The sequence below is a fragment of the Carya illinoinensis genome, chromosome 7 (assembly GCF_018687715.1).
Source record: "Carya illinoinensis cultivar Pawnee chromosome 7, C.illinoinensisPawnee_v1, whole genome shotgun sequence".
NCBI lineage: Eukaryota > Viridiplantae > Streptophyta > Magnoliopsida > Fagales > Juglandaceae > Carya > Carya illinoinensis.
Window position 1 is genome coordinate 3,796,820 of NC_056758.1, and position 16,287 is coordinate 3,813,106.

A 16,287-nucleotide genomic window follows, 5' to 3' on the forward strand; every position below is an offset into this window, starting at 1 on the left:
TGAATTATGCAACCGCAGTGTTAATTATTTAAAAAATAAATAAATAAAACATGAAATCTAAATTAAAAAAAAAAAAATTTTTTAATAATCGACATTCATTTCCGTATTTTACAATTGTATATAGAATTTCTCTCAAACAAAGTCATTTAACAATGGAACTCTTTAATAATTAAACGCAGATTATTTAGTGATCTATAAAATTATCTTAATTTTTAAAACAAAAAGTTTGTTTATATATCCCAGGCTTGCATTAAATAACCATACTATCATGTCAATAAAGAGGATTTTAAAAGTAGTGGGAAGAAAAATGCACCATGAATGATTTTCGCCACATTCTAGGTGCCGAAATTTGCCGTAATCATGAGCACAGAGTTTCGACCCTCGTGGGCCCCTGGCAAAGTTTCACAAGGCTGCTTGCTTGATTCGTCTGAACAATAATAAATTAAACGCAAAAAAATTGAAAAAATAAATACACCAGTAAAACGAGCGCCAAAAATCCAGGACATTTTTTTGCCTTCGAATGCAGCCTCAAATGTCCAAACTACATCGAAATTGTGATGATACAAAATAGAGAATATCATCCTCTTCGGTGGAATGCCTCAAATAGTTAGAAAAGACATTAATTAAAGCAATTAATTAAGCCACTCAGTTTTTTGCATTATACTTTCGACCGTTCCTAATAAAAACCCCTACTACACAAATTAAAAATTAAAAAAAAAAAAGGAAAAAAATCTTGGACCACCTCATGCCCAGGCTTATCTCTAGAATCACAAAGTTTTCTCCCTTACAGTTCATCCTGCAAGCATTGTAGAGCAGAAGGTAAGACAAAAAGATCAATAAAAATTAAATAATACAGTCCAATTAAGTGGGGAAATAAAATCCTACATGTTTCTCCTCTTCCTCGGCTTCAGCACTGTCTGTACTTTCGTCGAGTTTGGCTTCGGCATCAGAATCTTCTCCTGCATCATCATCCTCATCCTCTGCCTGCAAAACGGGTTACCAAAATATAAGGGACCACAGTAAACATTGTAAAATCTTAATTTCCATAAATAAGTTTTTAGGCTTACATCAGAATCAATATGGTCATCCTTTTCTTCCTGGTGAAAGAATCAAATTTGACAGTTAGAAGCAAAGAGACGAGTACCGATATCTCAATAAAAGCAATTTGGAGAACTACTATTCAGCTTCCAGAACTGCCACAAATAAATACATCTTTATTTTGCAAGCTTTCTTATAAATACCTCTTCCTCTGTCTTTTTCTCTGCCTCATCAAATGCCGCTTTCTCAGCCTGCAAAATTGATTGATTAATCAGATATCACTGTATCAGCTCCCAGCTAGTAAGAAATTAAAACTCCCTAATAAAAGACAAAATTGCATTGATTCAAAGATACGAGAAAAGGTGCTACTTACATCCTTGTGCTTGCCCCATGTTTCTTCTGCCAGCTGCTTGGCATATTCCGGATCATCAGTAATCAAAACATTGTCAAACAAGGTTCCGGATTTCACCTGAAAAATTACACATCGTGATTATCAGAATTCAAGTTGCATAGAAGCATAAAGTACCCCACAATAGTTGAAGCATACTAACCTGCCACAGTTCAATGCCGACATACTTCAAACTAGGGTAGACATAGATATATGGATCATCCTTGAACTCTGTTTAATATCAAAACTACCAAGTGTTACTGAATACCATAAACAACTCAACCAACTCCAATCATAACTAATGTAGCGTCACCACACATCATACAACGAATTGTTAATGTTATAGTTTACACTAATGTACGATTTTCGATAAATGCATTGTGCTAATGTATGTGACAAGCAACAAACCTGGGTTGTCGATCATTGGTGCCTTCCACTTTCCCTGGTAGTTGGGGTTCTTAATTTTCTGCAAGAAGGTGGAGAAACGTTATGAAAAGTGGAAATTGTAAATCGCAGTATGCTCCTAACTTGTACTCGTTAATATACAAACCTTTGGGTTCCATGGGCCCTTGTATTCAGGGTTTGCAATAGTTGGGGGTGTCCATTCACCATCCTCTTCATCATCCCAGTCTTCAGGCTGAGACCACAAACCAACTAATCAGTAACTAAACCATTATTCTTTGCCAAGGAAAACACAGTCACGGCGTCATCAGAGAGGTGTAATATTTTCAAGCCCAGGAAGTTCAGCAACTACCTTTTTGGCATCAGAGTCAGGAATTTCTTTTGGGATGTCATCATAGCCCTAAATACACAACAAAAGAGTCAGATTCCCAGTACTTTAAATATGTATATATATTACACAGAGAGAGAGAGAGAGAGAGAGAGAGAGAGAGAGAGAGCAAAGTTACAAAAGGGTTATAAGAATTGAGGATCCACCCAAGGTGGGCGACTGGAAGTTTAAATAACCAAAAGTAACATTAAAACACCTCATTTATTTATTAAAAAAAAAAAAAAAAAGAATTCAGGAGCCACTACCTCTGGCTTCTTGTCCTCAGGATCAGGAATGTACTCTTTGTCATCCCAGTCTTCTGGCTGTCCAATATTAATAAAGTTGAGACATCAGTATCTGAAACCAAATAAGATAAGCTAAAATAAAACTCATAAGGCTGTGAATGGATAAGTAATTACTTTCTTGGCCTCAGGATCCTTGATTTTCTTTGGAGGAAGGATACTCCAGTCGCTGTAGAGACTCCCAGATTGCTTTTCCACATTGTCAATTAGAATGCTGTAGGTGGCATCTGGCTTGAGTATAAAAGTATAAACATGACTGAGTTGGTCAGTCTCACACGGGACATCCTTCTTGATCAAGTGATTTGTTTCCTTATAGTGGAGGATAGCATGGACTTTCTTGGTGCTGTAGCCACAGATATCTGGCCCAAACATGATACTGCATTGTTCGACACAAGATCAGCAATTTTCAACAAGAAATAAATTCAATGCAAATTGAAAATTTTCAAGTGTAGGGAACATGGTATTGACCTGTAAGGAGTATCCCCACCGAATTTCTTCTGATCAATTTCACCACTAAGCAATTTCATGTAACCACCACCGCAGTCAAGCTTCTGTTCATGCTTCACAGAAAATTGGAAGACTAGGGTCGTATCCTTGTTGCTGAATTCAGGGAACTCAGCAGAAATAGCATAAAACCGGTAGTCTTCGCTAGTCTGGATACCTGTTGGGAAGTCAAGAGTCAACATTAAAAGAAGCTTCAGACTCTTCAGAAATCTGAGAAGGCAGCATTATATTGAAAATGATGAAATCAACTTATACATATACGCAGATTATACAGTTTGGAAGGGTACCTTTGTCATTAGGGTCTCCATGCCATTTACCCGCGGTGAAGTTCCATTCCCCAGCCACATTTTCATCTTTCTTCCAATCAGATTTAACCCACCGACTTTCCCATCCATCTTTAGTTATAGCCCAATGATAAATGCACAAAAACCCAAGGAAATCATCAGCAAACTAATATCCGGTGCTATTGGGGGGGGGGGGGGGGGGGGTAAGAGCAAGCCACGTACAGCAATAAACCATCCATAAGAAAACTGGCTTATTTACATTAGTCATCCTAATAGAGAACATCGGGCATGGTTTCCAAGAAATGAAAAATATGCCAAAAAGTTGCACGTGGACCATCCATGGGCCCCACACGTGCATGAATGGGCATGTTATACACGCACACAATATGTCCTCATTCGACGGTTCTTTTTTTCTTTTTTAGGCTGGTTCAACGGGAGTTATTGCCTCTAATGTCATAAAATGAGAAAAACAAGATTCAACGGTTCAATTACTCTCTCTCTCTCTTTTTTTTTTCTTTTTTTTTTCCCGCTTATCAATAAAGAACTATTACTTATAAAAGAAATACTATTCTTTTCTATCCTCTACCTAACTTTGGGATTTCTCGAGATGCAATTCGATTATAAAGAACGGCTGCAAATCCATCACCATAAAAAAGGATACACCTAGAGGAAATTTGACCAATATTAAATGCTAAACTTTATGCCTTTCTTATTCATTCACAAGCACAAGCACTGCTGCACAAGCCCACATATTTCCAAAATCAAAATACATTACTGCACAAGCTACACACCCACAAGCAATAGACTTCAGTAGGTATCCATTACAAATATACATGACCTAAGAATTTAGAACCACCTGTATCTTGGTTTCAGTCTTTACGGAAAAAACCCCAAGCGGAATCCTAACACATTTGCAATCCCGTTTCATTTCATCGTAACTAATTATTTTTCACCTGCACCAGGTCACCACCCATATAATTTTTTTTTTAACGGTTCAGTACTCATACTGTCATACATCGAAATAATTGCAAACTGCAATATCAGAGAAGCTCAGCACACAAAATGATACAATTTTAAAACAATATTAGTTAAATCCAGTCCCACACGTTTAACATGATCTTGATCGTGAACGAAACTATGATTTGCTATTTCCACGATGAAAAAAACGCGAAACAAACATGAAATGTTAAGTTCTTCGCAGATCTAATCAAAATATGTACAAATTTCCAAAACTAACAGATCGAACCGCAAACTCACACAAAACTCGGATCCTTCGAGGATCGTACGGCATTCTACATCAATTTAAGCATAAAGAACCTCAGAAAACCCATAGGTTAAAATGCGAGCCAATTGCAACACTATAAACCGCGATCCAAAGCGCACACTCACGCACTAACACACACATATAGAGAGAGAGAGAGAGAGAGAGACCGTTGAAGCGTTCTTCGAAGTAAACTTTTGCGGAGGCGATCGCGAGGAGAGAGAGAAGGAGAAGAGAGAGAATGTTAGGGTTACGAGCCCTAAATGCCATGGCTATGAGATGGAAAGAAAGAGACTGCGAGAGAGACGAACTACAGATCGAGAAAGAAGGCAGCCTCCTTCCGGGTACTATATAGTGGCTGTAATCTGTCTTGGTTTTGACGGTGAGGTTAAAAATGGTAATTGCTCAGATTATTAAAAGTATTATTGACGTGGACGAATAGTGGATCGGGGCGTAACTTCAAGTATCATTTCTATGACGTGGCATATTGTGATTGATTCGTTTCAGCTTCGGCTGTTCTAATTGGACGTGACGCGTGGGGAGAGCTGTTTTGGTTCAAAAGTTTACGGAACTGCCCTTACGATTTAGGTTATATTTAGGTAGGGAGGAGATCTCCCACACTATGTAAATAAAAAGATATTAAATTAAAATAGTAATATAAAATAATATAAAGTAAATAAAAAATAATAATAAAATAATAATCAATAGTAATGTGAAAATATTTTATCACCCAAACCAATACTTACAGTTCTTTGAATTTAAAAAGTATTTCATCTTATTTTATTATTATAATTTTTGAAATTTTTATATAAAATATAATAAATAATTTAATTTTTTAAAATTTTAAAATAATAATATTATTAAAAATAATATTTTTATAATATTTTATTTAACTCTTAATTTTTATCTAAAATTATCTAATTTCATCATTAAATCTAGCAAAATTCTAGAACTAATGAATTGGTTCCGAATCGACGATACTTTTTTAAAAAAAAAAAATTATTTTAGAAAATGTAATAGTTAAAAGAAGTGTTTATTAGGGAAAGATGTTTAAAAACAATTAAAAAAAAAATTACTCTCATCGGTATAGCGACCTTTTATCGGTATAGGATCTTTAGGAAAAAGAATAATGAAACGTGGCAAGTGGATACTGGTTATAGGACTGAAAGATGGGCATATAGTTTTGCTAATTGCAAGTAATTTTTGTGTACCAATTCGTATATTAATAATTTTTTATTTAAAAAAAATTTTGAGAGAAAAAGAAAATCTTTTATTTATAAAAATTATTTTCATCTTTAATTTACATTATTTTGTTAAATATATACTTTATATATTAATATCAGTGTGCAAATTGGTGCACTAAACTTATATGCAAGAAACATTTTCCTACTGTAATATAAGAATTGGACACCAGAATCAGGATAGTTGGTTGGAATTGTGCAGCATACGCGTACATGAGCCATGAGTGTTACTAAACTGAGAAAGTTTGATTTTTTTTTTATAAAAAAAAAAAGTCTCGGAAAAATCCACAGAAAATATTTTTGAACATAGAGATATTTTATTTTCAAAATTGACGAATAAAACACATCATTTACCTTAAAATTTTAAATGATAAGATTTGATTTTTAAATTTTATTTTTTAAATTAAATTTTATTATATAAACATGTGTTTTCTACACACAAATCTGAAAATAAGATTTTTATTTTTTATAAATATTTTGTGAAATAGTAGAATCTATTAAAAATTATTTTTATTTAAATATGAAAAAATAACTAATATGGGGGTAAGGGGCATGGACAGAGAGTTGAGAATGATAGAAAACGAAAGCCCGAATGTATGACTTTTTAATGGAGAAAACGACAAATCACTTCACATGTCTCCAACTGTTGATCGCTGCATACAACGGAATCAGTGTCGTTGAATTTGTTGGGTTGGTTGCAATGAAGTGCGCTGAAAGGGTGAGAAATTAGTAACTCAGCAGCGTCCATGGAAGAGAAAAAGGGATCATTGGCCAATAGCTAATTGGTAAAATTCTAAAAGAAAATGTTGGAGAAATTGTTTGGGCCTCTCTGCAATTCTTTATGAGCTAGTCGAAGAATGGGAACTCTCCACCCGTGGTCATTTCTCGCCAAGCACCAATGTCTAGGTCGCTGATTTACCAAGCTCAAGAAGCAGCGCATCTTTAATATTGGCTCGTGAACTTCACACGTCACTTATTTCTGGTGCGATAAAATGCACCCTCTGACAGGATCGTCGACTGTAGATCTTCTCTCCCCGCCCTTTGCGCGCGCACACACCAAGCACCTGTCCAGGTCGTTGATTTACTAGCTCAAGAAGCAGCGCACCTTTACGATGGGCTCGTGAACTCCATACGCCGTATATTTTAGGTGCGATAATATGTGCCCTCTAGCAAGATCGTCAATCATAGATCTGCAAGATTTGCTACCTCACCCTTTGCATTGGCTGGTGCGTGATGTGCACATACTTTTAAAATTATTAAAAATTACTTTACCAAACAACCTAATTTTATTGTTGAAGTAATTTTAAGACTATTTAAATAATTTTTAAAAATTCTAACATAGTCTAAAATAGGCCTTATATGGATCAATTTAAATATGACATGCGTCAGAATTAAATTTTTAAGACGACCCATATAAATAACATATGATATGATATAATCTACAAAACCTGTTTAATAATTAACTTTTATTGGATTAATATGGACACAACATGTTTAATTCGTTCATATAAATGGATTGATCTGATCCCTGTATTTATTTTTTAATTAAATTAATATAATTTCATATATAATATAATTATAATAGGATCCATGATAAAATGTTTTATAATCAATATCCAAACTAATAATATGTATATAAAAAATTAATATTCTCATAAAATAAAATTACGTGTTAATAAAAAAAGTTTAATAATTTGACATATTAAATAGCCATATACTAGTGTTAATATTATATCCCAATAACAATAAAGGCACATAAAATAAATATTTACAGAATGTGAAAATATGATTTACTCGTATTATAACTGTTGATTAGATTTTGCAGGTTGATTTATAATTGACTTGCTTATTAATCGTATCTTATCATGTCCAACCAGTTTGACCCAAATATGTTTATATTAAATTCAAATTTTTTTATTTCGTATCGTGTTTATATTAAACTCACATCTCATATCAAATATTATCATTTACCACCTTCTAAGTGCACATTTCTTTTTTTTCCCCTGCTCCTTTATATTTTTCCTTTTTTATTTCTATTAGTATTGTATTATGGCTATTTGTCACTTGTCAGGGATCTCCCCCACCTTTGCTAGTTATTAATATAAAGAGAAGATTAAGTGACTATTTGGATAATGAATTGAGATGAAAATTAAAAATTAAATAAAATATTGTTAAAATATTATTATTATTTTAAAATTTAAAAAAGTTAAATTGTGTATTATATTTTATATAAGAACTTGAAAAAATTGTAAGAATGGGATGAGATGAAACATTTATTGTATCTAAACCGGGCCTAAATGGAGTGCATGTTTTAGTGATCGAGAGGTAATAATTTAGTCATCTCATTCTTCCTGTCATTGTCCTATCTTAATTTCCATTTAAACAAGAAGGCAGCATGAAAAAGAAATTAAAAGGTTGTAAGAGAAGACTAGATGCATGGAGCTGCAAGAGCTCAATCAAACCAGATATTGCAGCAGAATTCAATATTATATATATGTAGAAAAGATTACAAGGCTAAATATAAAATAGGACGGCTATTTAATTGGGGCTTTTCCTATTTATTACGATGTTGATGACAATATGTCACAATAATTTATATGTAGCTTTGTATTGTATTGGGGGAATTCATCATAATAATTACAATAATTTATAGAATGTTGCTTGCACTCAGACCAAAGGATAAGATAAACTTAGGAGGCTATCCAAAATCATTCAAGTGGGGCGGTGCTCAATTTTATTTTAATTTCTTTTTGGATGTTTAGATTGGAAGCTACTCCTAATCTCTTTAAAAAAGATAGGCAATTGGAGATGACCCTTTTACACGTTTGCCATTGTTTTTGGTGCACGCTTCTTTAAACAAAAATTATATTATCAATTCAGTGTGTAAAATATATATAATAAAGTATTTATGTGACATGATTTGATATGAAAGATATTTAAAATTTGATTAATGATTTAAGTGATGTATATGATGTGTTCTTTACATTGACTTGCAAATATAATAACTCTTCTGTAAATTATCGACATGGATAATGGCTAAAATCTAACGATTATGATCATTTTATAGGCAAAATAGAATATTTATTGTATAAATAATAAATTGGAGAGTGCGTGATTAAATATTGATTATTTAAATATCATACGCAAAATAGTAATGTGAAGTTTGGATAGTGAGTTGAGTTGAGATGTGATTTGAAAATTGAATAAAATATTGTTAGAATATAATTTTTTAAATATTATTTTTGTTTTGAGATTTGAAAAAGTTGAATTGTTTAGTATATTTTGTTTGAAAGTTTCGGAAAGTTGTAATGATTAGATGAGTTGAGTTGATATCAACTTTGAATCCAAACAACCTCTACTCATGCTGAAGTGAGTATGACAGACGTGCATTTTAGGACAATAACAGCTTTAGAAAGCTAAACAAAGTTTAGTACAAAGATGCACAAAATCCAGTAAACTTCTGATCAAAGTAAAGCCACATATATAGCTTGTTCTCTTTAGATCTTGCAGTTTCAGATTAGATGAGATCAGCTCCAACTCCATCCACTTAAATTTACTGTTCCACAAGTTAAGACATGTACCAGAGTAAAACTGATCATATGGCAGCTCCAATATTTTTCAAAACAGTTTGAAAATCAAGCCCCCATGAGTTGCAAAGAATGGAGCAAACACCAAGGACTCGACAGCCATGAGCTTGATGAGGATGTTGAGTGATGGACCAGATGTGTCCTTGAGAGGATCTCCGATTGTGTCGCCTATGACAGCCGCCTTGTGAGCGTCTGAACCCTTAGGACCTAGTGATTTAGCATGTTCATTCACACCAGCCTGCCACTACCAACATCAGAGTTCCTCCCAAAATTTGAGTGCAAAATGTAATCTTATCATGATAGCATGGTAGAGCAGAGAGAAATATCAGAACAAAAGTTGAAAGAGGAAAGAACATACCTCTATGTATTTCTTTGCATTATCCCATGCACCACCTGTGTTGGAAGCTGAGATGGCAACCTACAAAGAAAAACACGGTAGAATATTCGTCAAATACAAGCATTCATCAGTCAATTGTGGCTATGGATTCTGATTCTTAGGCAGTGGTTTACTGTTTGCTTGGTAATGATTGTATAAAGATGCATTAATAAATGCCTGAAAGCAATTCTTTTTGCATAAGGGTAGTGATAAGGAAGGTGGACTAAGACAAACAAATTCCAATATAGTAGGAGAATCTGATTTTATAGCTTACCTGTACACCAGAAACAAGTGAACCGGCAAGAACCCCAGCAAGAGTCTCCACTCCAAAGATGGTGCCGGCAATAAGTGGTGTGAGCATGACTAAAGCACCAGGTGGGATCATTTCCCTTAGTGAAGCATCGGTAGAGATCTTGACACAGGTTGCATAGTCTGGTTTTGCCAGTCCTTCCATAAGGCCAGGAATAGAATTGAATTGCCGGCGAACCTCTTCAACCATTTTGAGAGCTGCACTTCCAACACTCTTCATTGTCATGGCTGAAAACCAGTATGGAAGCATGGCTCCCACAATCAACCCAATGAAGACCTTTGGAGTCAACACATCAACGGTCTTGATACCTGCCCTGCTCACATAGGCACCAAACAAAGCTAGGGAAACAAGAGCAGCCGATCCAATAGCAAAACCCTGATACAGAAAGGCATACCATGTAAAAATTCTCATAGAGCTTAAGATATGAAAATGGAGTCAGGTCCTATGGAAATCCCAAGAGTTGAAGTTATGAGATAACACTCTGTAAGCAAGAGCATACGGACATATAAGATCATGATCATCAATTAAAAGCGGTGGAAATATAACATATATTAGTTTCTTGTCATCCCTTTTTGTTTAAAAGTGGTACCAGCATGTGTACTTTTTTTCTTTAGAAGGACAGCAACGACTCCAAAATGAGTTCAATAACTAAACATGTATACCAACATCTTAAGCATTGTGCTAATGCTGTACTTATAACATGCTACTCCTACTTAATCAGAAAGTACAGAACCTGGAAAGAAAATACCTTGCCAATAGCAGCAGTAGTATTTCCGGCAGCATCTAAAGCATCTGTTCTTTCCCGTATCTTATGGCTCATACCAGCCATTTCTGCAATTCCCCCAGCATTGTCACTTATGGGGCCATAAGCATCTATTGCTAGACCAGTGGCAATGGTGCTGAGCATTCCTAAAGCAGCCACAGAAATTCCATACATAGCAGCAAAGCTAAAGCTCACATAAATGGCAATGGCAATGGAAAATATGGGAATGATGACAGATTTGTATCCCAGTGCCAAACCAAAAATCACATTTGTAGCAGCACCCGTCCTGCAAGAATCTGCCACATCCTGCACCGGACTGCAATATTTGGACATGGTAATAAGCATCACATTTGTAAGTTGTTGGTACGATACAATCAAATATAATCAGAGGCATTCATGTTTTGTGCAACACACCCAAGGAAAGTGCATAGTGGTAAAATCCCTCAGATTGGACGAGGTCATTTAAACTCATTAGATGGTTAGTGATCTCTTTTACAGTTTTAAATAGAAGGAACGGATCACAAAGTGATGTAGGGATCACAGAGTTACCAACTTGTCATAAAATTATTTTCTAATAGAAAGCTTCCTTAGAAACTTAAACAGTTTTGACATTTCATTTTGATTCCTTGCCACTATGGGTGAACCTACAGCCAATTACAGATTCTATGGACTGTGATGATAATTTCATTATGTCTAAAGAAAATTGGGAATATTTGACTCAAAATTTTTGATATATTTTATGGATCCAAATCTGAAATGGTCATGCAATATAAAAGTTGGAATGCCACGTTTCTGCAGCAGAGGCCGGAAAAAGATCCAATTATCACTACATGGATAGGTATTAATGTTAATATTATAAGCAGCTCTGCAGCAGTGCAGAAGACCAGAAGAAACTAAGCACTAAATTTTAAATCTGAAAAAGATCACTCACCTGTAAGCATTGCTGGTATAATATTCTGTAGTGTACCCAATAGCAAGTCCAGCCCACAAGCCAATGGCAACACAGAAGAAAATGTGCCTGAATCAATTTAATTTAATAAATCAGTCAAAACCTCTTGAGAAACAAACCGATTATGCCAAAGGACAGAAGAAGGGGGGAGGCCTACCAATTCTTTACAGCCTTCTCAGCCCCAAAATCATAAAGAGTAAATTCTGATGGCAAAGCAAAGAAGTTGACCACGGCAATACCAGCAGTCATCAAGACAGTTGATATAAGAAGTTGTCTCTTCAAGGATGGTTCAATCTCACTCACATTCTTGATCTCAAAAAGATCAGTTGCAAAAACTGTTGTTGCTAAGCAAACAACAATCCCCATTGAGCTTATAATTAGAGGATAAGACATTGCGGTGTAGTCAAGAGAGACACCAAAAGATGATATTGATGCAACAAAGAGTGCTGCACAGGATGACTCAGCATAAGACCCGAACAGGTCAGAACCCATTCCAGCAATGTCTCCTACATTATCACCCACGTTGTCCGCAATAACCTAGAAGAAGTAACATAAGATATATTTAAACCAACCAATATGTACTGTACTGAGTTTGATGTACAGGTAAGGAATCTGGACCTACATGCCTCTGGAATCATGCATGTAACAATCACATAATATGGATTCAGAAATAAGTGAAGACACATAGAGATGTGGAGGCTTGGCCATAATCAGTAAAACAAAAAGAAGATAAAAAAGGAAATTACAGCTGGGTTTCTAGGATCATCTTCGGGGATATTCTTCTCAACTTTTCCTACAAGGTCAGCACCAACATCAGCAGCTTTTGTATATATACCTCCTCCAACTCTTCCAAAAAGTGCCATTGAAGAACCTCCAAGTCCATAACCTGTAATAGATTCATAAAGCCCTTCCCAGTCATCTTCATAATACTGCTTGAATAGATTGATGGTGACCCACAGCACCAAAAGGCCATTGGCAGCAAGAAGGAACCCCATTACAGCACCAGAGCGAAAAGCTGTAATGAAAGCCTTACCAACACCTTTCCTTGCCTCTAGAGTGGTTCTAGCATTGGCATAGGTAGCAATCTTCATCCCAAGAAAACCAGAAAGAACTGAGGTAAGAGCCCCAAGCAAGAATGCAACAGTGGTAAAGAAGGCATTGGCCAAAGCTGGTTTACAATAATTCCCTGTATTGTAAGTGCAAGGTTCACTTTCGGTGCTGAAGCCCTTGACTGAACCCAGGAAGAGGAAAATGATGACACCAAATACTCCCATGAAGATACCAAGATATCTATACTCAGTAAACAGAAACGAGGTGGCCCCTGGAAACAAGACAGATCAAAATGATGTTAAATAGTATGTAGATAAGGTGACAAGCATCATCCTGTCCACCAAAATTCAGAACTCTTACAATGACTAAAAATTGAAGATCAGTACCGGATTCTACCTGCATCGATTATACTGGCATGTTACTGGAGTGGATTAACAGAAAAAGCGTCCAAACTCCAGAGTATAGTATTATGTTTGAGAGAAGATTACAATAGCGAATCAACATATCTCATATATATCAGAAAATTACAGAACTTCTACGAGTGCTTTTCTCTTTTTAGGTTTACTCAAACAAGGTTCCCATTTGCATCAAGCTCCATGCATGACTCTCGGATACATCTAGAGGTGTTCCTAATTGTGCCTACTCGAGTATTTATGACCCAGAAAATTTCAAAACTTGGTGTAGAACAAAGACACTGGACCATTATCATCAACATAAAAATGAAGACAAATTAGGAAATTTCCTCCCGAAAGGAATGTATATGTACCGTTTTTTAAGAATTTTTTGGGAGCCATCTCGTATATATCAACCAAATGAAAGTGTACGTAATTGCCCTATGTCTGACCTGCTCCTATGGTACCTAATATTATGGTATTTGAGCTAATTTTATAGTTTCACTTCGGGGAAAAAAAATTTTTTAACTTCGAGTTTCTTGTTTGAATTTCAAGTTTCCTATAAATTTCTTTCATTTTACGTAAAATTGTAAACAAAATTGTAGAAAAGACAACCTATGAGATTCACGACATCAGATAGTAATGCTGAATAAAATGATATGGAAGGACCAACTATATATTCAGTTAGCCCGTAAAAGCACCGACAAATATTAGAAGACCATGGGACTGCTTCCGAAGTAGACCCCATGCCATCTAGCAGTTCTTAATAAAGAAGATAAAAAACATGATTAACCCAAACTTGTCCGTCTTCTATCTGTTAAATCTACAGGTCAAAAACATCAAACGACGGATTTCATTCCCGGATCAAGATCCTCTCAAATTCTTCCGAATTAAATGTTTAAATGAAGAGGAATTCTACATACAGTCGTGGAATTGCAAATGTTGTGCAATCGCTTTGAAAAAGAGTGAGTCCACGTTTAAAAAGTTAGTTTTTTTTTCATGTGGGTTCCATATTAATTCATTTTTTTTAAAATGACTGTACGTCGCTTGCACAACCACGACTGTAAATATCATTTCTCTTAAATGAATAATATTTAATATTGTAAGGCCAACTTCACTTGTCTATCTCAGTGAATCTGCCTACTGGTTGCAGACTAATAGAAAAAAAGCAATTTAGAAGTTAATATGTCAATTACATAGGTCAAGAATAAATTAAATAAAAAAAAAGAGTGCAAATAATTAAATCATGAGATCGGCTAAAAGCTCGAAGGAGTTATAACAAACAAGAGGAGATAGGATAAAGATCTTGGTGCTTTAAACATAGGAGTAGAATAAACAACTTTTAAGGATTTAAAAAACAGGAGTTTACAGATACAACTACGTACGAACCTTTCTCTTTATTTTTTTCCTCAGTACTATAACATGATGAAACTCATCATCATCCTCAATTAAATAACAAAATGACCACCCAGAAAAAAGCATTCGATATCTTTGGCCAATTGAATACAGCAAAAAGAATAACAAGCACCAAAAACAAAACACATTGCCTCAACCTTCAAGCTGAGCTAAACCATAACATGAACCAATCATGTGTGTGTGTGTGTGTGTGTGTGTGTGTGAGAGAGAGAGAGAGAGAGAGAGAGAGAGAGAGAGAGAGAGAGAGAGAGCTCACCGACAGAAATGGCATTCTGAATTTCAGCACACTTGATGGAAGCCTCGAGACCGTCTACACCCTCCTCAAACTCTGCTTCATCAATAAGGCTGCCCTTATATTCATGATCATAATCATCAGAATCACCAGACACCCTGACCTTGGAGACCAAGAACCACTGAAGCAAAGCAAACCCAATCCCAATGAAAGCAGCCGCAGGTATCACAACCTGCGTAACTTCCTCACACATCACACCCATAGCCCAAAAACCAACAGCACTACTTGCTAATGTCTGAATACTTTTCTTGACCAATGTAGCAAAAACCAGTGCTGGTTCTTGAAGTACTACAGCCTCTCTCTGACTCTGATCTGAGAGATCCAAACCTATTGATCCAGAAAGTACATTATCCGTCTAGCTACAATTATCCCAGCGGCCTGTTTTTTTTTTTTTTTTTTTGTCCTGACCATATCCGAGTGGCCTCGCATGGCGAATGAATGAACAGTATGACTTTGAATGACTGTTGGGTGTAGCAAACTGGTTGTTTTGATTAACGGGTAGGAGTTCAGTCTCTCAGTGCAGTCTTTATCCAGTGAGATTATTTAATTTATTTGTCTGATCTGACGGATCGGTACTAATTAAGCAATCTTCCATGATAAAAGAGATACATACATACATATATATATATATTTGTATATATATATATATCAACAAACTGCTGCATGTCTTCTATGATTTATTTGATGCATAAAAAAGAAGTCCAATGAATTACAAAACCAGCTACGTACGTCAAAGTCCGATCGATCGCTTTCTTTGTAAAATGATGAAGATAGGCTGCTGCATGCATGCCACGACGGCATGCATTCTTTGCCATTGACAGGATCGACCTACCTAACAATTTCCCGGGCCGGGAGTAGTTGATCAACTACTACCATACCTAACAGTTAATTAATAAGAAAACTCATGAACACTACACTGAATTACAAGTCTAGTTGACTGATATGTCTTATCCCACCGGGCTATATATATTAGTATTAATAATTTAATATATCCTAAAAAAACTAATTATAATTTAAATTCATTATAATGATTTATATATAGCCTAGTTTTGCCTAATAAAGAATCCATATTGACAACGGCTGGCCTACTTTTTCTCGCCCCGGTCCAGTTTTTCTGATGTGGTTTCCATATGGTTTTCGGTCCGGGCAAAACCACATTATCTACTCGGCCCTACCCCGCTTGGGTGAGCCGTCCCCCCACCATTGGGCCCAGAATTTATTTCTACCATTTTTTTAATAGTTTTTGAGCCTATTTTTGGTACAAAATCTGCTTTTTCACTTCAAAGTTACATATATATATATATATATATTAATATAAAATTTGAAAGTCTAAAATATCTAAAATTAAATGTTATCTCTAAATAT

The 16,287-nt window shown here is 35.3% G+C and overlaps 2 protein-coding genes across 4 annotated transcripts; both read right to left on the bottom strand.

Moving 5' to 3' along the window:
• Positions 1–485: 485 nt before the first annotated feature.
• Positions 486–4,879, bottom strand: LOC122315946 (calreticulin). Its single transcript, XM_043132315.1, has 14 exons — positions 4,717–4,879; positions 3,289–3,396; positions 2,966–3,158; positions 2,615–2,873; positions 2,462–2,518; positions 2,181–2,228; positions 1,977–2,063; positions 1,835–1,892; positions 1,590–1,657; positions 1,412–1,507; positions 1,242–1,289; positions 1,068–1,097; positions 886–984; positions 486–796 (listed from the first exon to the last, which is right to left on the bottom strand). The coding sequence occupies exons 1-14, from the start codon at positions 4,814–4,816 to the stop codon at positions 785–787; spliced, it is 1,263 nt and encodes a 420-aa protein (XP_042988249.1). The 5' UTR covers positions 4,817–4,879; the 3' UTR covers positions 486–784.
• Positions 4,880–9,176: 4,297 nt separating this feature from the next.
• On the bottom strand, positions 9,177–15,306 carry LOC122315942 (pyrophosphate-energized vacuolar membrane proton pump 1-like). Of its 3 annotated transcripts, none has more exons than XM_043132307.1 (8): positions 14,887–15,306; positions 12,519–13,093; positions 11,930–12,309; positions 11,755–11,841; positions 10,809–11,139; positions 10,025–10,435; positions 9,733–9,792; positions 9,177–9,618 (listed from the first exon to the last, which is right to left on the bottom strand). In XM_043132307.1, exons 1-8 carry the CDS (start codon positions 15,122–15,124, stop codon positions 9,406–9,408), a joined length of 2,295 nt encoding a protein of 764 aa, XP_042988241.1. In that variant the 5' UTR covers positions 15,125–15,306; the 3' UTR covers positions 9,177–9,405. The 3 variants fall into 3 exon arrangements, with proteins under 3 accessions (XP_042988241.1, XP_042988242.1, XP_042988244.1); XM_043132308.1 differs by having other exon boundaries at positions 9,177–9,612; positions 14,887–15,304; XM_043132310.1 differs by lacking the exon at positions 14,887–15,306 and adding an exon at positions 13,219–13,384.
• Between the last annotated feature and the right edge of the window lie 981 nt (positions 15,307–16,287).

Bases quoted from the DNA above. Each gene is read 5' to 3' on its own strand.
- LOC122315946 (XM_043132315.1), bottom strand. From the start codon at position 4,816: ATGGCATTTAGGGCTCGTAACCCTAACATTCTCTCTCTTCTCCTTCTC. The intron at 1,893-1,976 runs GTTTGTATATTA...ACCTTCTTGCAG, and splicing joins AGGGCCCATGGAACCCAAAG to AAAATTAAGAACCCCAACTA. The intron at 1,098-1,241 runs GTATTTATAAGA...TTCTTTCACCAG, and splicing joins AGAAAAAGACAGAGGAAGAG to GAAGAAAAGGATGACCATAT.
- LOC122315942 (XM_043132307.1), bottom strand. From the start codon at position 15,124: ATGGGTGTGATGTGTGAGGAAGTTACGCAGGTTGTGATACCTGCGGCT. The intron at 11,140-11,754 runs GTGAGTGATCTT...CAAATATTGCAG, and splicing joins TATACCAGCAATGCTTACAG to TCCGGTGCAGGATGTGGCAG. The intron at 9,619-9,732 runs GTATGTTCTTTC...TGATGTTGGTAG, and splicing joins ATGCAAAGAAATACATAGAG to TGGCAGGCTGGTGTGAATGA.